Raw genomic sequence first — 22831 nt, 5'->3', positions numbered from 1 at the left:
AATAGGCTTAGTAACACCAGTGTGCATTTATATTCTGGACCTGGGCCATAAAACACCATCTAAATTCGAAATATGGCAATGAGGCTGAAATGCATAGGACACCGTCTACATTCGAAATATGGCAATGAGGCTAAGATGCATAGAACACCAATTAGGTTCAAATGTGGCAGGAGGACTAGAATACATAGAGCACCCTCTAATTTCGAGATTTAGCAGGTAAAGTGGGTTGCAGCCCACCAGGCAAGGCCTAGTCTAGAGGGGCACATGTGAGAGGTGCAATAGGCTAAGTTAATTAGTATACAGAGGTTCTCATGCAATGTGTTACAGTTGCACAAAGGGTTGTCTTGGTGCACAAGTCGGTTAAAGGGAATGCAGGTGTGCACACTTGGGCAATGTCTTGGTGTTCATACGAATTTGGTAAGGAGTCAATGACAGTAGCAGGGGTGTCGGAATGGCGGTGAGGCATAAAGTTACCTTGGTGGTGGTAGACGTGGGGCCAGAGGGTCTGGTAGACGGGACGGCAGAGGCAGCAAGAGCAGGCAGAGAACGGGCGAGAGGAGCTCCTGTGCCAGCTCAAGTTATAAGACTCGTGTTAGAGTGCTCCTTACCGCTCCAGGACACGAACAGGCACAAACAGGGCCTTTGTACGGCCTTCGTACAAGGCTGCCGGCGCATCCGCCTGCCGGCGGATGTAGAATGCAAATTATAGGGCAGATCGAGGCTCAGCCTCGCTGTGGTGCCGCGTTGTGCCCGGCATGGGTAGGTCAGGCATGGAATGGGACACGGTCAGGCAGGCCGTTTAATATGCAGAGTGCCGGTCTGCACTCACTTCAAATTGCTGCCTGGTGTCTGTGGCTGCAGGAGAGGGGGGCTCCTGCCCTCTTCCCTCAGTGGTGGTTGTAAAAGGGTTGTTAACCCTCTTAGATCTTTCGGCAGTGTTTGACATCTTAGACTATCGTATCTTATTGGAGAGGCTGAAAGTGATAGGGGGGCTCTTGGAAAAAGCAGTTGTTTGGTTACAATCTTTTCTGGAGGAACGTAGATCAAATTTGTACTGTGGAGATAATGCTTCAGAGGCAATTCTTCTGATGTGTGGAGTCCCTCAGGGGGCTTGTTGGTCACCCCTGCTTCTTAATATATACATACAGCCACTATCCCTGGAGTTGGGAGATTAGGATTCTTTTTCTCCAACTATGCTGATGACTTTCAGCTCACAATGGAGTTGAATGGAAGTTACTCAGAGGATCAAGAGAAGCTCAGAAACATGTACCAGGAAATCAAAACTGGATGTCTAACTGGTTATATTTGAACATGGCCAAAACTGAGCTAATGATCTATGGCTCCAAACAAGCAAGGAAAAGTTTGTCAGTCATATGAAAGCTTCTCTACAGAGAAGAACCTAATTCCGGTAGTGGCCAAGGTCAAAACACGTGTTGTCTATGTGGAGGCAAGCCTTAATGCTGATGCCCAGGTCCAAGGGATCGTAAGAAATACCAACTACTATCTAAGAATTCTAAGGTTAATCCGACCAATGATTACGAAAGAGATCTGTGCCAAGTTGGCCAGAGTTGTCATTCTGTTGCGGTTAGGACCACTGTAACTGCCTTCTGGGTGCAGAGAGTATAAAGTCAATACAAACACTGAAAAAAAATAACAGAATGCAGCAGTCAGCATTGTGTATAAACTGACACGGAAAAACCCAATATCTCTAGCCAGGAAAGAGCTACACTGTGGCAGCTAGAGTTGCCTTTAAGATATTGACCCTGGCTCACAAATGTATATTGGGGATTGCCCCCCCCCAGTACCTTAGGGATAGGCTGGTAGTAGACTAACCTATGAGGAATCTGCGATCAGGAAAAGCTTTTCTTCTGAAAATAGATTGCATCAAAGAGCTCAGGGAAGAGGGCGCTCCTTTCTGGTCCTGGCAGCTCGAGCATGGAATGAATTGCCTGAATCCACACGGAAAGAGGAAAACCACCTTGTGTTTAGGAAACTCCTGAAAAACAAGTTATTTGTGTAGGGTAGGAACTCTGGAATATTTCAAACGCCCCGGTACTGATTAGCGCCTATAAGCCCAAGGGCTTTTGCGCTGTATAAATGATTTAACATAACGTAACCAGGGATGGGGGGTGCACTTTCTAGTGCTGTAGAAACAGTCTTACATCAGTGTTCTGGAATTATTGACAGTGGCATTACCACTGAAATAGTTTTAGACCTGTTGCTCACAAACCTGTACTATTGAAGACCGACAACACTACTTCAGCAAGTGGGTGGTAAGACAGGACATTGCGCAAGTTGTCCAAGATGGTGTAAGTCATATGCACATGTCTTAAAAGGGGGATTATCCCACATATTCCAAAAATGCACAATCGGATTGAAGTCGACAAAGGGTGGAGGCACAGAAATGTGTCATAACAAAGTAAATATTACAAACCATGTCTCAGCAGAGTGACTGCAGCAAGACAAATGTACAGTGACCAGGCCAATGCTTCACTTTGAATTCCTATAACACAGTTTACGAGAAAACACATTGTTCATCCATTGATACAGTATATTTGCTTATCCTTCAACTCCAGAGTAACAAGAGTCTACCGTGAATAATGTACAAACGCATGACAGTGATTCTCATTGCCCCAACCTCGGCGAAATAAATTAGATCGTCTCTCTAAATGCTTCTGTCAGTGACCCATATATAAAGACAAAACATCCTAACCAGCAACACTAAATTTAGCAGTCTGGTTCATGAAGTCCTAGAATGATTGCACTTTTAACTATCGGATAAATGTAAGAATGTTCTTGGAGATGCTAAAATAGCCAATACTGGTTTCTATTTAGTAAATAACAAGGAATTTTGTTTTGGTTTAAGAGCAGGTCCATAAATCTACCAAAATGCCATGAAAAGGACATAGTAATTTAATTATCATAAGTATTCGACCAGGGTTTGGCAAACACAAGCCCTTGAAAGTACTTTTAAAAGCCTATATCATGTCCTAGCAAAGGGTATCAGGCCCGAACGGTGGCTCAGGGGCAACGCGTTCCCCTTACAAAAAACGCAGTGATGTGCCAAATGGATTTGATCATGGGTTAGGCACTTAAAAGTTGGAGGAGTCTAGCATGAAATCTGACATAAATCACACTTTGATACAGTGGACAATGACATTCTTCTTCGCTGCCTTGAACAATCTGGAGTCGTAGGGGTCCCATTGGCATGGTTTGCCTCCTTTCTTGCCAAACGTGCCCAGGCATTGTCTTTCCAGGTTCCGGTTTCTCCAGCTTTTTCTATGACCTGCTGTGTTCCTCGGGGGTCAGCATTTTTGCCGATCCTTTTTTGAATTTCTATGTACGTCTTCTGGCTGATCTTATTTCTAACCTTGGAGTGCATTTCTACACATAGGCGGATGGCACTCATTTGGTGTTCCACCTGGACTCGCCAGTAACGGAGTCCCCTTGTAAACTGAAAACCTCTGTCAGCTAGATGGCATCTAACTGCCTAAAACTTAATGAGGAAAAACGAATTGCTGGTGTTCGGTCCCCAGACGGCTCATGCCACCTGGAGCCAAGATGTTTGGCCTGACTCTGAGACTTTTAACAGAGGCACTTGGTGTAAGACAGGGGCCCGGTGTTAAGCTTATTCCCTCTGGCTCCTGTGAAGCTCAAATATCAGCAGTCTGTGTTTAATAAAACCGGAGATACAAAGTGCTGCGCAACATTTGTCTTTATTCCTACAGAATGCCATATTAAAGTGGTCACTGCAGCAGTAATGCGATCTCTACGTTATTTTAACATGGTTTACTTGGGTGAACCACACTAGTTCTTACAGCGGCTACAAGTACTTCAGAATGCTGCAACCAGGCTGGCTTTAGATGCCCCAAGACTTGCCCCATCTGTAAGCATGTTGCAGCAGCTTCAATGATTGCCTGTAAAGACGAGAGTGGAGTTTAAGGCCTTGCGTATTACTCATCGGGCTCTTCACAACACAGGGCAACTTACTTGAAAAGCAAGTTGGTACCTTGAGAGTCCCATGTTATCAGAAGGTCCGTTTGGGTGGCCGTTCTTTTTGGGTTCTTGCCCCTACACTTTGGAACAAGCTTGAGTTTTCACTGCATATTTTTGGAGACTTTCGCCAATCCTGCAGAGCACTGAAAATGTATCTTTTTTTAAAAATATTTTGAATTGTGGAATTGTTTCTTTGCACTGTCTGTCCTTGTCAGCGCCTAGATCCTCTTGAGCCTTAGTTCGTGCTTTACAAGTTTAGCACAATACAGTATATAGACCACCAATAAATAAGCGTGGAAAATAAGTCACAACAGCTTTTTAATTAAGAGATTAGGATCATTAACCCCACCCATAGCAAGACTGACACCAGCATGGAATTTCAGTGTGGTTCTAAGCAAACCCTCGCTTTTCCCACTTGAAGCAGTGTGTACATCTAATTATGACATGGTGGCTACTGAGATTATCCATTTACAACCCTGCAAGCACTGCAATGTCAGCTTGGTGAGGTGACTCATTCATTACAGATCTGGTATGTATTATCTGTCTGGCTTTGGTGTACCTGTAATGACCATGTGGGACCTTACCCAGGAAACTTCCCTTTGATTTCCCTGAGGAGGGTTGACACTTTCCTTCAGGACATATAAACCCTCCCCGGAAGGTCCTCAGAAAACCGGTGCTTCCAAGACAGTCCTGCCATCACAAAGGCCCTCTCAATCTAGTGTGCTGATTACTGGAGTCCTTTTGAATTGGGCAGACAGAGGAAGGGGTTTGAGTTGGTATAGTCCAGTGGAGACGTTTAGCCCAAAGGCATTTCACCATCTTGGATTTTGCTCTGGCTCTCCATACTTCCTGTGCCCTGCCCACTTCCTGCGAGCAAGGCACCCTCAGTATAACTTTAGCAGGCAAAGGACACTTTGCTTATGGCAGCCTAGATTCCACCCTTCTGCTGCGACGTTTTGCTGCTGGAAAGTTGGAGCCCCTTACTTTCGTTGATTCATCTTTGAACTTTAATACAAGAAGGATTCACCTGGAACTCTGTTGGGGGATACAGTCTATTCCAAAGATCTCTGCCATGGATGTGAAGACAAAAGGTTCGAAGGAAGGAACAGGAAAGCACTTCTCTCTACCCATCCCAAGCTCACATTTGCACTGAAACGGCTTTGTGGACTAGGCATTCTGTAACTAAAGCAATGGTACCCAGGATCCTGCCACTGGAGGCGACAGAACTCCTGCAAGTGCCCTCTGAAAATCTGCCTGATGGGAAGGCCAGAAAATCTCCCTTTGCCCATGGGTCTTTCAGCTAACCTGAAGTTAAGGATCACCATTGCGTCCTGGTTCCTGCCTCAAACAGCTTGTGAGCTACGCCAACATGGACATCGCCTGTCTGTCCCGAGCATCTTCATGCTGTCGCTGGACCACGCTCTGTGCTGGACCCAGTTGACCAGATCACCAACCCAATGACCAAACCACCATGTTAGGAAGCCCTGTCCCCCCCCCCCCACCCCCTAGTCTGCCCATAAGGACCCTGATGACTTTTAAACCCACTTATATAGCTTCTTCATTCACTTCAAATTTTGCGCCATAAATCTTTGCCTGAGCACCCCTGTCTACAAACACAAGTGCCCCTTTATTCTCAAGTCTGCGTTTTCTGTTTTACCTTACAGAGGTGGTCCAATAGTGTATTCATTAGTGTGTGTGTGCATTTTTGTTTGTTTCTAAAATATTGTATTTTGTTTTTATAGAACCTTGTTTGAGCATTCTTAAATTTTGGTACAACTGTTTTTCTTTGGTTTGCTTTGTACCAGTTCACACCCCTCCAGAAAGGTAAAGCCTGCTCTTGGCCTACGTTGCCAAAGGTGGCGAACGGGTTAGAACGGTTGGGCTGTGCCTGTTCCACTTTTGATAGGGATCTCTGCTGATTTGGTTGTAGTGTGGTGCTGAGTAGGTGCAACGGATACAGCCATACATCTTGTACTGTCTGGCCTTGCTTTTCTGAGCACATTATTAGGTGTGCCTTGTACTTTAATAGATGTACTTGTGTCAGTTAAACAAGTAGCTTCCCTTACTCATTTTCGTCACTCGTTGCTTAAACATTGCCGGCTACAAGGTCTGTTTTTATCAAGCTTTCTTCGTTTGCATTTCACACAAGTTGGCTTTTTTGATTAACAGAATGACCCTCCCTGGCTCTGATGCCTTTAGCTAAAGCATCCCGTACCCCTGCTGAGGTTGGGGACCCTTTATTTTGAATTATGCAAGAGTGGATTGTATCCCTTTTTTTATTATTGGTGCCTTTTGTCAAAGAGGTTTTTTATTGAACCTCTACCTTCACCGTCCAAATGATTTCTGCTTTTCTTCCATTGTTGGTCTCATTTCTAAAGAAGATCAAATTGACAAGCTGTTCAAGTCCATAGCATGTCGTTTCAGACTCAGTCAGGTGCTCACCCTGGAGAAATGTCAAGTTACTGTGCGTACATGAGGCATATCACAACCCGTGTAAGCTGCTCTTTAGCTGCCGCTCGCCCTTTAAAGCCTACCAAAACATCACAGATCGGATAAGATTTTTCCCTGATCCCCAGAAAGTACTTTTTCGCATATTCTAGGACTGAGTTCAGTTGCCATCTAACTCCAGTACCAGAACATTTGGGTAAAGTGCTGGATGGTGTGCTTAGTGTACAGAAACATAGCACTGTTCCTCCTGTAGATATTTTGTTGAGCAGCACTATAACTGGATACCAATCACCCATACTCTTATGTTCCTTCTCCTTTCTTCCACACGTTTGGAATGTCCTCCTGAAGGCTACACGGGGTAGAGCACTCGCTGTGCAGTACAGTCATGCCTGCAGGTCATGCCTCAGGCTCCTCCACTCATCGGTCATGTTCTCTGTTTTGATTGGACACATCTATCACCCCCCCTCCCTAAAAATAATTTTCAGACGTTTTTATCTCCCTTCCAGCTCTTTTTCTGAGCCATGAAAACTCACTTATATGGACTTGCAGACATGTATTCTCCCTTTTGGGAACTGCATCCAAAGTGACATCTGTTTTTATCAAGCCTGCTTACTTGCACCCAACTCCCCCCCCCCCCTTTTTTTTTTTCTCCACAGTTATGTGATGTCTCCAGGAAAGGGATGTGACTGAACCATGTTGCGCAGCAGCTTTCCTCGCACAAGCCCCTGGCCATAATGGACGGTCCTTTAGATTGCTTCAGGTAATTTTTAAAACACTGGTTTAAACTAGCCAAGACAATCTAATTGCCTCTGGGCGCTGAGAAAGATTGTGAGCTGTGGGAGTGAATAGACAAGTCTTCAATTCCTTCTTAAACTTAAGTGAAGAATTTGAGACCCGAATGTGAATAGGAAGTAAGTTCCAAAGTTGGAGGACCTGCACAGAAGAGATGAGCATTTTAAGGCTGGGACCGTACGAACATGCTGTGACCGAACACCTGCGTATACGAGACTGAGCATGAAGGATGTTTTTTTAAGAGAAGTGTTCATGGTGTAGACCATTAAGACTTTTTAAAATGGAGCAGCAAACCTTAAATGCAATTTGTTTCTCAAGTCAGTGTAGTCCCCCCCCCCCCCCCCCCCCTCAAAATGGGGGGAAATAATCGAGATTCTTCCAGGCTGTAAAGCAACCATACTGTAGTGTTTTGAACTGACTGACATGATTTGATAAATCTTATTGATAAGATCCATTGGTGGCCCAGCATGCATGGCATTTGCATATCCCAGCCTGGAATGTACAAGGGCACCAACAGCATGCTGTAAATGTATAGGAATGAATGGGAGCATCATCCTCAGTTGATGTAGGGTCAAGTAAGAGGTTTTAACAATGAAGACAACTTTGGTGTTAAGGGACAAATCTGATTACTTTAAGGATCCCAAGTTTCACATTTTCCTGACAAAGGCTATGGAAGAATTGGGGGAGGGAGGACAAGCCACTGGATTATTTGAAAGTTGTCTCCGCAGCATGGTCTCTGTTTTAGTAGCATCAAGCTTCAGGCTGTATTCCCCCATCCAAACTGACGCATTCAAGGCCACAGGAGAACCCAGAAAGGTCCTTTGGAAGGTCTGGAAACACCAGAAATTGGGTGTCCTCTGCATAGGGAAAATATGGAAAACCCTGAGTATGCAACAGTGTAAACAGTCAAAGCAAATTCAGGAGGTGCGGGGGGGCAATTGAGACCTCTGTGGAACACCACATCCTGCTGTAAATTAATGGAGATTGACCATGACCCAGTTGTATAGACTGTTTCCGGTCAGCCAGAAAAAGGTCCTCAACCAGTCTAGAGCACGACCAGCTTGATATCCGTTCATATTTTACACTGCAGATATGTTATAATTGGAAATGGGTATCCTATATCAGCCGAGGTGAGAATATCATTCCAGGCGGCTAGGAGGTTCATCCCATGAAAAAGGAAGAAAACCAATTGAAAATGTTCTAAAGGTGGGCTTAATCCAGATGAGATTGGGGTTGCGACTCTTACTACTTTTTCTAAAATTTTAGAAAGCCATGGCAGATGAATAATAGGGTGATTTGTTAAAAACTAGAGCTCAGTCCTGTTTTTTTTTTTTTTGTTGTTTCTTTTTTAATGATGGGCTGGAGCATCCATCACTCTGACAATTACACTACTACTTACCAAACCTTTTGTTTTTTTATGCCCTTCTGCGCCTTCCCTGTGTGTAATTTGTTGTTTCAGCTTTGCAGTACTTTTAGCTGGGAGTTTTCTTGCCTGAACTTGCACTCCCTATGGTGTGCTTGGGTGTGAATAACAAGTGTAATTTCTGCAACACTTTTGCCTTGCTGGGTCTTTCAGACTCGTCTAGCGGGGCGGGCTGGAATTTGTCACCTTTCACCATTGGAGAACTTCAAAAAGTGTCTAGAAATGTTCTTGCTGAAATTTTTTTTATATATTTTTATTTTTTTTAACAGTAAATGCCTGTCCTCCATACTGCCACACACTCACACACTTAACCTGTGGCTGTATGCTACTTCTGGAATGGAGAGGTGGGAGGAACCTTGCTGTAACACAAGGTGTCACAATAATCACATTTTCCAAAGACTCCAATTTCTGTGTCATTCATTAAGACATATGTGGTAATTAATACACATTTCACTTTAGCAACATTATAAATGCTGAAAAGATCAGTTAATCAATTTTTTAAAGACCATTTTATATTGGACGTTTCCTATTGCCCTGTTTTTATTCATGCTTTGTATAAAAATTGTAACTTAATTTCTCAAGAAAACAAACAATCATAGCAAACAAAGTGTACTTGTGACACCAAACAATCAGTGTTTTAACTTTAAATCCATTTGCTGACTTAACACATGTAAATATATAGCCAAAACCTTAAATACAACACACATACGTATATAAAAAGAAGATGGGTTTAGTGCATTGGACGACATTTTGCTATTTATATTTGTCAAATGTTACTGATCCTTCTGGCTGCCTAACCCGGCAACTATGTACAAACCCTTAAGGTTTTTAGTGTATGCGTCAGGGTTAGTTGTTCATCCTGAAGGCTTGTAATTTTTGTTAGAGAGATCACCTATTGTTAATTATTTCCTCCAAAGGTAATTCGACCAATCCTTGGTTGATGTTGCTAGTAGTTCGCTTTGAGTGAGGATAGGGGCTTGAATGGCAGAGTCCTAGTCCTTTCTGTAGACATTTCGGCATGATATTAGAGATTCAACTGTCTTTTTCGTCGAGATCTGGATGGGAGTACCCCTAGTTGGGCAGGGGTGCGGAAAGACTCTGTGCTGTAAAAAATAAAAGGACCGTACCCCCCCTATTCCCCCCCCCCCCCCAAATTCAAGGGAAGAAGTTAACCTTGAAGGGCTTCTCTGTCGTTTGGAGTTTCAGGCAATTCGGACCTGCAGCAGGGCTTCACCGGTCATCCAGGAGTTGCAGCAGTCATCTTCCTTCAGCTCATCTTCGGTTCTTTCGTTCCAGTGGTCAACTCTGCTTTCCAAGTCCCAGAGACCGGCTTTTAAATAGTTTTCCCCCATTCATTCCATCCTGTCTGTCACTCACACAGCAGGGTGGCTATCCTTGCTGGACAGTCAGCCAGCCAATCACGGCAGAGTGCATTCAGGTCTCCTAGGAGACTAAGCACAGGGAGTTTCGGGCACCTCCCTCACATCCTGTCCACCCCAAACACTCAGGCGCCAGAGGAGGGCTTCAGCACTGAAGCCCGCCAACGAACAAAGGGACCAAACCTGGTTTGGCGCCCAGAGACAAACACAAGAAGGACTTTTCCTAAAAGAAATGGCGAAGAAAAATGACCAGAGTCTGTTTTTACAGATGGGTCTGGGCGCCATATTGAAAAACATGGCTGACCTGATTTTTAGCTACCGTTGTTAGCTGTCGGGGGAAAAATAAATCACGGTAGTTGATCTAAACCACTGCCATTTAAAGTAGGAAAAGGTAACATTTTACTGTTACACGAGTGTTACGGCTCAGGGGAAGCTAGGCAACCCCTCCAGCACTCTATAGGAATATAGTGTGTGCTGGGTCAGTAAATTTAAAAAGACTAGTAAAGCCAATTTAAGTGTACATGCTCTGGGAGATGGTATTTAAACCGTGGGTAGTCTGAAAGACACCCCCTGTGCCACTGCACTGAAGGTGCTGTGTGACACACAGAAAAAGATGATGCCTATGGAGTTGTTTTAAAACTCCATAAAAAGAACACAAAAGTAAAACGCATACAAAATACATGGATGAGTGGGAAAAAAGGCTCACTCTTCCCAGGTAAAAAAATAAAATCCTAGAAATCCAGCAAAGTTGCTGGAAGGTAAGGGAAATTAGCACATTTTGAGAATTCTCCCTAACACCAATTCATGTAACTCATTGAGTGATTAGAGATGCCCTTGCCAGATAAAAATAATGTGCTCTATGTAACTTTTCCATTTTGTTATCCTTTGAAGAAAGGGGTTTGTGTTTCCAACATGAATTTCCTCATAAATAGCTCTACATACATACTGGCTAAGCTTGGGGGAAAAAAGCTGCTCCCATTGCCGTGCCACATGTTTGAAGATAGTATGTAGCGTTAAATAGGAAGACATTTCTAGTAAAAGCTTTTGTGAGTAGTTCCACATTGAAGTTTGTTGGAATGCTCTCCTGAGTCATGTGTTGTGTCAAGTGGTTGCTAATGCATTCATGAGATGCATCCTGTGGGATGCAAGTATATAGTGCTTTAATGTGCATTGTCACTAGAAGGTGAGTATCTGGATCAAAGTGTGTGTCTTCAAAGTATGAACTCGTAGTGATAGTATCTTTCAAATGTGTACTTGTTTCTTGGCTCAGTGGTTTTAGGAAATAGTCGGTGAATTTACATAACATAATGGTTCTAGTATAGAGCCACAGCCTAACACTATGGGTCAGCCAGGTGGATTCCTTGAGCCCTTGTGTATTTTGTGCAGTGCATAAAAAGCTGGAGTTCTGCCCTTTGAGTTATTTAAATAGTCAGGTTCTTTCTTTGTAATCTATTTGTGTTGGTAGGCAAAGTTCGTGATCCGTTATATTTGTTAGGTCATTTCTGTTGTGGGGTCTTTTCTATGTGGGAGGAACCTTGGCGTCTTGTAAGGAAGTCCTGTTTTTATTATTCACCGTCCATCTTCAAATTCCTAAGTGTAATCGGGGAGAAATGTGTGTTCTCTGGGTATGCCATGTTAGACTTTCTTTAAGGATAGAAGTCAGTTCATGTACTTGCTGTCCAATCCCCAGAAATCTTCCATCTCAGATTACAGCATTATTTTCTTAAAGGCCTTGGCAGTCGTTTTAGCAGCTGAAAAGCGTGCTATGTTATTGCTGTTTGCTGGATGATTCCCTGACACTGAAGAAGTAGATTTACGAACTGAGGCTGTGTGTGAAATTCTGAACCCCTAATTTAAGCAGTGTCCCCCCCCCCCCCCCTCCCCTCTAGTTTTAAATTAAAAACATTTGGAGCCGACCAACCTCATTTAGTTGACCACTGATGCCGGGCATGCGTTGTGCAGCAAGTGAATTGTTGGTACCCCAGGCATCTGCTTGATCCTGGAAATCTGTGGTTTAGTCACCCACACTCAAGTGATCAACTTTTAGGTCAGCTCATGTTTTTTATATGACCAACGTACATATGTACGTGCAGAGGGGGTTGTATTGGGTGGGAGTTTAGGAGAGTAAGAAAAATAACGACCAACATAATTCGAATTAAAGGCTTGACGAGGTAAGTGAGGTTGATGAACCCGCATAGAAAGGCTTTGTCCCTGCTGTATACATTAGGCCTCAGGTTGATCTAAATAATGCAGGTAGGTAAGTTTGACAGTCAGTAGAATGGCAACATTCCCGATGCCCACATCTACCCTAGGCATTTAATGGTGGAGGTGTGCCCTGTTTTTAACGTTTTTGTTTTAAACATAATGAAATACATTTAAAAATGACTGATTTGGACATAATCTAGCCCTCCAAAGGGAAACACACACGTGTTTTCAAGATTGGTTTTACATGCATAGGTATTAGTTATGCTTGCATATTATTTGATATTTACTGAATTCCTTGCATGTTATTTGGGTAACTGTGATCTTTGTCGGTCTTGCAACTGATCCCAAGGTTTTCCACCCGCCTCTTTCAAGTCATTGAAGGCTTACATGACCGTTCCGTTTTGGCGGGTGATCTGCTGAAGAGCTCGCAGTGTGTTGGTGTATACTTGGTCTATCCCCCCCTAACATGCACAAGACGAGGAATCCGTGATGCCGAATAGAGCCCTTGCTTTTATCATTTGCTCTTTGTGATGCTTTATTAACACTCCCCTCTTATTCCCCCTTTGTGTTGTGCCCCACAGAGCAGTAAAGAAGCCCTTTCGGAGGTGAATGCCACTGGGGTAGCCATGCTCTTCTCTGCAGGCACGTTCCTCTATGTGGCTACTGTGCACGTCCTGCCGGAGGTGGGAGGAATGGGGCACAGCCACAAACCCGATGCCGCCCCTGGAGCAAAAGGACTCAGCCGGATCGAGGTGGCAGCGCTGGTTCTGGGATGCCTTATCCCGCTTGTTTTGTCGATTGGACATCAGCATTAAAAATGAAGTCTGACACCATTTCTATGAACATTTCAACATCAACCAAGCAACCAGGGTGCTCAATTGTGCCGCTGGGCTCTTCAGCTTAAGTGGTACTCATCAGTTGCAAAACCTCTGATTACCCCCACCCTTCTTACTAAGTCCTGCACCCGCTCATAAAAATGAGCTTGAGGAAATCAAGAAATCTAAAGGAAATGTTTTTAGCTCGGGAGATTTAACATTTCTATATTGTGCCCGCTGGGTTTGAAATCTGTAAATATTGGTCTTTATTTTTCTCTTAAATATTTTTTTAATTCTGTTTATTTCCCCCCAATCTTATACAACTATGTGCAATTCCATTCGGTTTTAAGAAAAGGTGGGTGGAGAGAACTGTTGGAATTTATCATGAAAATGTTCTAAGTATTTGGAAAACGCTGATGTCATTGTGAAACTGTTATTGCTCACAGAATGTGACGTGGCTACCTCCTCTTACAAGAATTTCTGTGTATAGGTGGTCCCTTAAAATTGTGGCACGTGCCACCAAGATGTACTGGTTTGAAGGTGGGGAGGAAGGGGACCGTGGTTGATGCCACCACTCTGTGTGGGTTGTGTTGAAGCAACATTTGGCCCTTACCTGGTGGGGAACTAACTTGGGAACATGCACCTGGGGACTGAACGTTTTGAGATGATTCTCCCCGCTCTAGCCTTGCAAGGCCTGGCTTAGCAGATGTGGCGGAAGGTTTCATTTGACCCAGTTGAGAAGCAGCATTGGTCCTAACAAGTGAACCAGTTTATAAGTCTGAGTTTGTATACTGATTAACAGCAGGCAGATGTCATTGTAACGGTCTGATTGGCAGCATTGTTGTCATACATCACCTAGTTGCACAAATAGACTTGCCAGCATACAACTGGTAAAGAGTGGTGCTGACTACCTCTTTGCCATTGCAAAAAGACCCTTTCCATTTGGTGCAATACATTTGGCAATTGAAATGTGGCAAGCCCAGACCAGAACCCCAACTGGCATGCTTTTGAAACATGAGCACTTGTATTATGGCTGCACACAGGGCCTGTTTCAAGATATTGACAGACTGGAGCAGTGTGTGCTTAAATCATTGGTGCCTGTGTGGGATAAGGTAGATTTTCAGCCAAAATTCACACTGCTTTTCAGTCTCTGATACCTCTGGCGCCTTTGTCTGAAGTCCCCTGTCCAAGAGCTCCTCTGATACTGAGGCTACGATTACCTGCTTGGCTGCTCCCATTTCTAAGGGAGCAGATGCCTGTCCGTTATTGCCGTAGACTAGTGTAAGCAGCACAAGGATGACCTTTACTTGGCCAGTATTGCGCTCTGAGCTGCGTAGCTTAAAGGAGAAGGATAGTAGATCGACATTTTGGACCTTGATGCTTTGTTCCCATTTCCTGCTGCTGTTCCTTCTTGCGCGAGCTGACGCCTGGTCCATCCACAATGTAGGATGTCATTCCCTGCCACACTCGTGTCAAGTTGTTGGAAGCTTTGCAGCTTGCTGATTTTCCATTTTATGTGTTGTAATACTCTTTGTAGAGGGAGTTCTTCTTGTTTTATTCCAAACCTTTCTTCTGTGATTGACCCCTTATGTCTTGACTTTGAGAGTGTGGAGTTGCTTGCAGGAGTGATAAATTGTTGTCCTGATCGTAGGGCAGAGTCTGTCAAAATGGCTTGCAGTGTTAGCGACAGGGATTTGTTGATGCTGTTTGAATTGCAACACATATCCTGTGCCCCTTCATCCTATGCTTTGAGCGACCCATGAAGAGGAGAGGGGGTGAGTAGTTGATGCCCATATTGATGGCACAGCTACCGTTTCCACTGCTCATCACTCACTATTCCCTGTACACATCTTGGTACTGCTGGGAAGTTTGCAGTTTGCTCCCATTCTACTCTACAGCTTACTAATGGAAGTGCTGTATTGCCATGTGATGCTACTCTAGGCGCTAGATGGTCGCGTGCTGCGGAGGCCATAGATGATTTAGCAAGTATATACCTGAATATACAGAACATTCACAAACCAGTCGAGGATATTTGGTTTGACTTACTTTCATCGCTGAAACAGTCTGCTGTTTGCCGCTTTATCGTGTCTTTGTAAATACTATCTTTTACTGCTCCTGCGCTAGGCCCATGTAGAGCAAGTAGAGTTGCTGGGCTGGTAAAGGTTTAGCTGTCCTAGAATGTCCTGCTCATGATTCTAGCCCACCCTTGTCTCTTTTCTTCTAGTATGTTGTCCATTGGCAGAGGATGGTGTTTGTCTCAAACATTAGGAAGTACCTATCACTTCTCCGAGTCAATGTTGGCATTTTTTCCTAATTTGGGTAACTGCTGCTTCAAGAGAGGCAGGATGGATCATTGCTTATTAGGCATGATTTCTCTTTCCTAAGCCCAATTTCCGCATAATCATCACTAGTACAAAAGTGTTCTTGCTTTTCTGGTACCTGAATTCACCATAAATGTCCGATTCCCCTTTCTCATGAGATTGGATGCATTATCGGATCCCGTTCTCCCTGCATTATCATTGTTGGATGTTCCTTGTTTTCATTTTATACAGGAGCCAAGTCTGTGATTGACGTGCTTCAGTCATATCCTGAGCTCTATGAAGCCGCAGCACTTTACTGGGCATTGCACTGTACCAGAAACAGCCAGACTTGCTCAGACAAGCCACCAAGGGGATCTGGCTGCTACTCAGTTTGGGATTGCCAAGCTAATTACTCTCGCCCAGAAGGAACGGATAATCTGCTTTAAGAAGGCTTGCCATCGAAACACCACGTTTGCTTTAAGGTTGAGCCAGCAGTTCCACTTTACGTTCTGTGTAGTATGAAAATGAGCATGCTGCGAGGGTGTTGTGGACAACTGCACGGCTTCTCTGCTATGATTGCGTGTCATCTGCAATTCCGATGAGGCACATCATTGGCATAGGCCAGGGTTCTGGTTGTCTCAATCACCTAAGGAGATGGAACGTGTTATCCTACCCCATATTTGAGATGGAGCGTGTTATCCTACCCCATATTTTCGAGGAACTTTTACATACCTTAACAGGGCAGGGCCTGCAGTGCAGCTGGTTTTTACATGGACAGTGAATTATCCAGCTGTGAGGTGGGTCTTTTGACTCGGACATGATGTACATAGAATCATTCCATCAATGACTGCCTTATGTGTTGGTTTTTTTCACTTTAATTGTGAATAGTAAAAATTCATTGTTTTCAGTTTCTTTTATGATATGAATAAATTTTTATTAGGTGATGTGTTTAGGGTGGTGTTCTTTAATTATTGAAATTGCTACACCAAACACCACTTGTTTTACAAGTTATGAGCCTTACTTGAGGAGATTGATTTTGTACAAGCCTTGCTCTTCCAAGGAGGGGGTGCATGGTATTCCGGTTTGCAAGCTGAAATCCGGTTTGACAATGTCTCCATAGTTCAGAGGTCTGCAACCTTTTGGCTACTAGATGATTTGGGCTACAACTCCCATCAGCCGGGGCTAGCATAATGTGAAGATCATGGGAGTTGGCTTATACCAGGAGAGTCGCAGTTTCCAGACCCTTGCCCTAGTCTATTCACAACATTATTAAAAGCAATGAGGTATATTCAGGTTGTTCTGTTTCAGTATTAATAAAATCAGTTTTTATATAGTGGTTCCTCCTGCTTCAAGATGATGTAATAACAGCTGTTTGTTATCCAATTTAATGGGACTTGGTTGATCAACCTTGAAAGGATGAAGGTCTGAGTCGGTGTTGCCGGGGAATGCGAAGTTCAGGGTTGTCTCCTGTGTTCTAGGCAAGCGCTTCAACCGTGGGCCATCCTACTGGCAGGGGGTGCAGTGAAGAATCTGTTCTCTCAGATTTCGCTTACCAATTTGATTGATGGTATTTGTGACCAAAAAGCAGAATGTCTGAACACTACTGTTCACATGCAGACTTCAAGCATGCTGGGGGTTGGTAGGTAATCACTTTACTTGTCTGCCATGGAGTAAATTGTCACTTTTTCGTTTGACCGCACAACAGAGGACCAAGCGTCTATGCCAGAGTAATTAAGACTTCTTTACTAAACTTTAAGTTGTGCGTCGACAGGCGTGTTCCAGTGACGGGATCCATTTGACATGCAAGTGCTACCCACAAGGCTCCTTCCAATTGAGCCCCTTCTCAGATTGTTTGAAAACTAGATAGCCTTAAGATTTTCAACACAGTGATCAGTGCTTTTTTGGGGGGTGTAATCAGATGGACAGGTTGTATAGAGAATTAATGTTCTATTTTTAAAAATGTAAACTCGCCTTTTCAAGGTCTGTGTCACATCGACCAATCTCTTTTTTTTTTTTAAAAGCTTTGTGCCTCATGTAAATACAGGTTCCCATGGAAAGACAAACCAGGGCTCACAATCCATAGCTTCCACACGACCACAAGGAAAGTGAGTCAGAAATCCATGCCGTTGAAAGGCAGCATGTCAAGTCACTCAGCATTGTGCCAAAAGCCAAGGTGACACCAAAACGAGTTGCACCCACAGCAACCTGTGCCAAAACACTACATCACTTCTAAAAAGCCTGTTTTGCAGGGGAAGGCCAAGGCGCCAAAAGGCCTGAACAAACCGTAAGCTGGTTGCAAGCCAGAAAACTGCGAGGATATATAAACAAAGAGGACTTCTTTATAGAAGAACAGGACACTGAAGGTGAATTGTAGATCGCCCCAACAGGCTTAGGTGTCCGTGGATATTTGCAACAGCAAAAGAAACTGAATAAGGGCTGTGTGGGATATGGCCATAGCAAACTAGCACAGAACCATGAGGGCAGGTTGGCAAGCGGGGAAACAGAAACAACTGACTGGGGAAAACAGCATTCTTTGCTGTTCAAAATGCCAATCCTGCTCTGAACACCTGTAGAACAGGGAGCAGAGTCCTACTTCCCAGAGGAATAAGATCAATGTCAGGCTGAAGAGCATGTCTGACGAGTACTGCGTGAATGTTCCAGATAAGATACCTCTCTTGTCCTTATCACCAAATGATTATGCATTTATACAAATGGCAGCAAATTGATTCACGCTAACATACTGGAAGATGACTTCTTGTTGTAGACGCTGCTGAACGAAGAGCACTCCCATAGACTATCCTGAGAATGGTGCCGGTTACACAAAGATTCAACACATCATGCTCAATCCCAGCATTGTTAGGCATGTTAAGTTTTATTCAGAAAGTGTTGGCCTGCACCAAGTGACCAGATACTGTTCAAAGATCAAGCACGGAAGAGCTGGGCTACATCTGCGTCCACATCTGATGTCCCGGCTGACAAGCAAAGCAGCTGTAAACATGGCATGGGCAGGAAGATGGTCGCCACGGCTTCATATAGTATGTGCATTTCTACCTCAACCTCATTACTGGCCAGATATGATCAGTAAAAGGGACACAGGATGGAGCCATGGATGAAGATGCTTCCTGGGGAAGTTGAATTGGAGGCACAGACTCTGAACTTGTGCCCATTAGATCGCATGGAGCTTTTGCGCTGTCCGTGTTAAGAACTTCTGGTAGCCAGATTATATGCTCCTCTGGGTGGGAAAATGATGAATGCTTTGATTGAGGTCGTGGTTGAGAACCTTTGTTGTTGGAGATTACAATTCCCCAGGGGTTCAATAATACTAACAGGGGACTTCAACACAGTTCTCAGGTTGGATGCACTTGAGGAGGGGGTAGCGCCATGGAGGGATGCACTGGCAGAGTTTGAGTTACTGCCCCTGAAGGTCAAAGAAGGTGGAAATGAGTATACGTGGTCTATTGGCCACCATAGTAGCTATATTGATTTTTCTTTTCATGAATCCTAACTTGATCATTCAAGCCCCCAAACAGTTGCCTAAGCCCATGGTGGCTAGTGACCATGTCATGCTCTTTCTGAGCTGAGAGGGCCCGCCTAGGCCTTCAATAACCAGATTAATGTGTAACCCCTCTGTAAACATCCAGGATAATCGTCTGCAATGGTCTGCTGGCAGCATTGAAAGGTTTAACAGGGCCCTCGGTCGATCTAGCTATGACGAATGCAAAATTTGGGTGACATGCAAGGGAGATCTGGGGGATTTACGGCCCCTTTTCTGCCCTGAAGCCTGTAGACATATCCTTAAGTACAATCAACAGCCGACCAGAGAGCATTTTTGATTTCTCCATTTACAAAAGGAAAAAATAATTTAATAGGGTTGTGATAAAAATAAAGAGAAGCTGTTGTCTGACTGGGATCGAAAAAGCTCAATCTATCTCAGCAGCCAGGGCTTGTTATAACAACTGGCTGAAAGGGTACAGATTTTCGTTTAATAATGAAGGTTGGAAATCTATAAACTGCCTCATAAAAACCCATGACTCAAAAAGATTCTGGCATCTCATTCGGAGTCATGGGGCGGTACGGAGGCCAAGCAATTGGTGGGCATTTCAGAGGAAGAATGGTCCCAAAACATAGATAAGCTTTATGGACGAGCGGGGGAACCAGTCGCGGGAGAGCTAGCAGAACCCATGGCTAATTACATGGTAAGCAGGCACATTGGGGGGGCAGACCTACTGATCTGCATAATGAGGTCTAGGGCCGCAGGACCCGATGGCCTGTGCAACCTGGTCTAAAAGGGTGATCTGCAATGATTGGCAGCACTCTTTTTTGTACTATTTAAGCAGGTCTGCAACTCTGGGATTATACCTCATGGAAATCATCTATACTCATTCCTTTCCATAAGAAGGGACCGCAGAGTCTTCCATCCAACTTTAGGCTCCTCGCAATGCTGGACCGCAGCTCGAGCTTTTTGCCACCTTGCTATTGGAGCTGCTTTCGGCATGGGTCAGGGAGAAGGGCTTATTGAGTTACCAGCAGACAGGCTTTAGAAAAAGTTGTGGGGTCTCCCATTCAATAGGGACCTTGTTAATCCTTATTTCAGACACGCAATTCTTATTCGAGAGTGGTGCTATACCTATGCTTCATTGTCTATTCTGCAGCTTTCGACAGCATAATTAGATCGAAACTCTGGGGAAAGCTGAAAGCATGGTGTGTAGACCCATCACTCCTGTACTTCATCAAAGTACTGTATACTGACACCCAGGTTAGGGTGAGATTGTCTCAGGAAGGGGACTTGTTGAGTCCGCTCAGCGCCATGCGGGGGTTGAACCAGGGATACTCTTTGGCCCCTTTATTATATAACTTGTATACTTTTGAGCTACCCATGGTGCTTAGAGCGATTGAGAATCATCCACCATGGTATGGAACGGGACCCCCCATGCCCACTCTATGCAGACGATACAGTGATCTTAGACCGTACACCGCTCGGTCTACAGCATTCACTCAATGCCCTACATACCTCTGCAAGCAATCACGGCCTCAACCTGAATGCTTCTAAAACAAAAGTAATGATTTGTGGGAAAGGAGCATATGGAGCGCCTTCTTTTAAATGGAGGCTGTGGGAGTGAGGTTGGAGCAGGTTACAGAGTATGGATGGAGTCCCCATTAGACATTATTTATCTTTGGCATATTTGGCAGTGGGGATCTCAGACAGGGCCTGGTACAACTAGCAGTCTCTTAAAAGAATCATTGATTCCAAGGGTGGGTGTTCAATAGAGTCAACAATTATCACTGATAGTTTCAATTATCCCAGGCATGCTTTATGCACTGGAGGTATTCCCATTTAGGGCAGTAGAATAGCTTAGATTGGAGACAAAAATCCTGCGGTCCTTACTGGGAGTGTACCTCTGGAGGCGATTAGGTTGGAGCTGGGCCTTCCTTCTTTATTGACGCTCTGGAAAGCAGCAGCCACTAAGTTCTGGCCTAAGATGTGTTATGGCTGTCAAGGTGCCGAAACTCTTCTGGATAGGGCGGTGGGGCACTCTAAGAGATTCTCAAAGTGTCTGGTTTAGGGAATTGGAGCTGTCTGTGAAACCCTATTGGAGATTGGCGTGGATAATGTTCCAGAGTCGTGGCTGCGATGACGTAGGCACTGCCTTAGACCACCTGGCTGCCCTTGGAATATTTGAATCTTATGCCCACCAGGCTTTCACACTTGATCAGCCAAAGTCCTACCTGATAAAACTCTGTCTCCCCATGTTGGTAATCTTTATTTTGGTGGCCAGCCTTCAAATGCTTCCCATTTTAAAACACACAGGGGCATGGACGGGCCTACCTAGAGAGGAAAAGCTATGCAAATTATGCTCTAGGCAGGTGGAAACGGCACACCATATTTTGACTCCGTGTGGTGCACAGAGTATAACCGGGCCTATTGTGATGCTCACTCCTATTCCTCGGATCATTCCTGGGGCACACTATTTGATGCTGAATCTCTGGTTACCACTGCGGCAACGTTATATGTATGGCAATGGGTGGCCAGGAAACTGACCCCGGATTGGTAAGCCCTCCTATCGATTGTCTTGTGTGTGATCATTGATCTTATGTTTCCTTTTTTGTTTTTAATCATATGTTTATATTTGTATACTGTATGTTTTAATCAATGGAATAATTGTGAGTAGTGTGAAACGTACGAACTGTATCTGTATCCAATGAAAATAGCTGATTATTGTGGCACACAGCCACTCCGTGCAAGGGCACCAAAATGATAAGGCACAACTCCTACATCACTTGAGTTTCATGATCACTGTGTGAAAATAGTCTTAATCCAATACAAAATAATGGCTCTGTGAGAACAATATTAAGCTCCCATTAGCCTGTCCATTCTCAGGACAGAATATAGGCCTTTCAGGCAACAAATGTACTTCACCAGACGTTCCAGTATGTAACGGTGACATATGTGAAGAAGATGTTAGTAGTGATGGCATTTTGCATCCCCCCAGTGCCATAAGCGTGACTACACATGTGACTGATGCAACAATGGCAGGGAACTCGGCCAGAGCAACATGCATTGTACACATCAGTGTCACAGAGATATCGGAGAAACATCGGGCCCATAGATGTTTCCACACAAATCAAGGGATGCATGTGGTTTTGTGTAGCAGGGATGTGATCTAGCAGTTCTAATTTGCATCTGCAATGGTGTGGCAGGCTGAAAGACAATGGTCTGGAGGTTTGTCCATAGCAATGCCAGTCATTAACATTCATTCATCACTTTCTGGCCATCACTTTTCTGCTTTTGAAATCGCATCCACTGTGTCACGGGGATGGTCATATGTGTGTCCCATTATTGCTTTGCCTAGAAACCCAAGCTACACTTCACAGGTGATTCCCAGTGAGGCTGAAACATGTCTGGGGTTGGTTATGGTCTTATGCAATAAGGATGTGACCTAGCTGTCCTAATTTGCATATGGTCTTTTTGCATTTATATTGTGACAGGCTGAACAACAAGTCTTAAGGGTTGCCCAGAGCAATGCCATTGGTTGACTCATTACAAACATTCCATCTGTCACTCTTCTGTTTTAAAACCAATTGGTACTGGCAGACAACGCAACATACTACATCGACAAGCAGTGGAAAACGCCATCACTGGGAAAACGCCCTAGATACAAAATTGCTTTCTATATGAACTCAGTCACCAAACGCAACGGATATGAGTGGGACTATGCTGCTTGACACTAAAGCAGGGCTCTGCAACCTTTGACTCTTCAGATGTTTTGAACTTCAACTTCCATCAGCTCTAGCCAGAATAGCCATGCCTGAGGGATCCTAGAAGTCCTAGTATTAACATCTGGAGAGCCACAGATTGCAGACCCCTGCTGTAAAGCATGTTCAACAGGTTGGGAAAAGATTGTTATGAATAAAAATGTACAATTTCACGCCTCTGCCTCCAGATACAGCTGGCGGTCAATGGACCCTGTCACT

The 22831-nt window shown here is 44.3% G+C and overlaps 1 protein-coding gene across 1 annotated transcript in view; it reads left to right on the top strand.

Annotated features, from left to right (window-relative positions):
* Positions 1-16302, top strand: part of SLC39A9 (solute carrier family 39 member 9) — a 304084-nt gene extending 287782 nt beyond the window's left edge. The window contains exon 7 of the mRNA XM_069638583.1: positions 12825-16302. Within this exon, the coding sequence (XP_069494684.1) occupies positions 12825-13058 (234 nt within the window). The 3' untranslated portion in view covers positions 13059-16302. The remainder of the gene's footprint in view (positions 1-12824) is intronic.
* The last annotated feature ends 6529 nt before the right edge of the window (positions 16303-22831 follow it).

Source organism: Ambystoma mexicanum, chromosome 14, assembly GCF_040938575.1.
Source record: "Ambystoma mexicanum isolate Mex_15411 chromosome 14, UKY_AmexF1_1, whole genome shotgun sequence".
In the NCBI taxonomy this organism is placed as follows: Eukaryota; Metazoa; Chordata; class Amphibia; order Caudata; family Ambystomatidae; genus Ambystoma; species Ambystoma mexicanum.
This window is presented reverse-complemented; position numbering and strand designations above follow the sequence as displayed.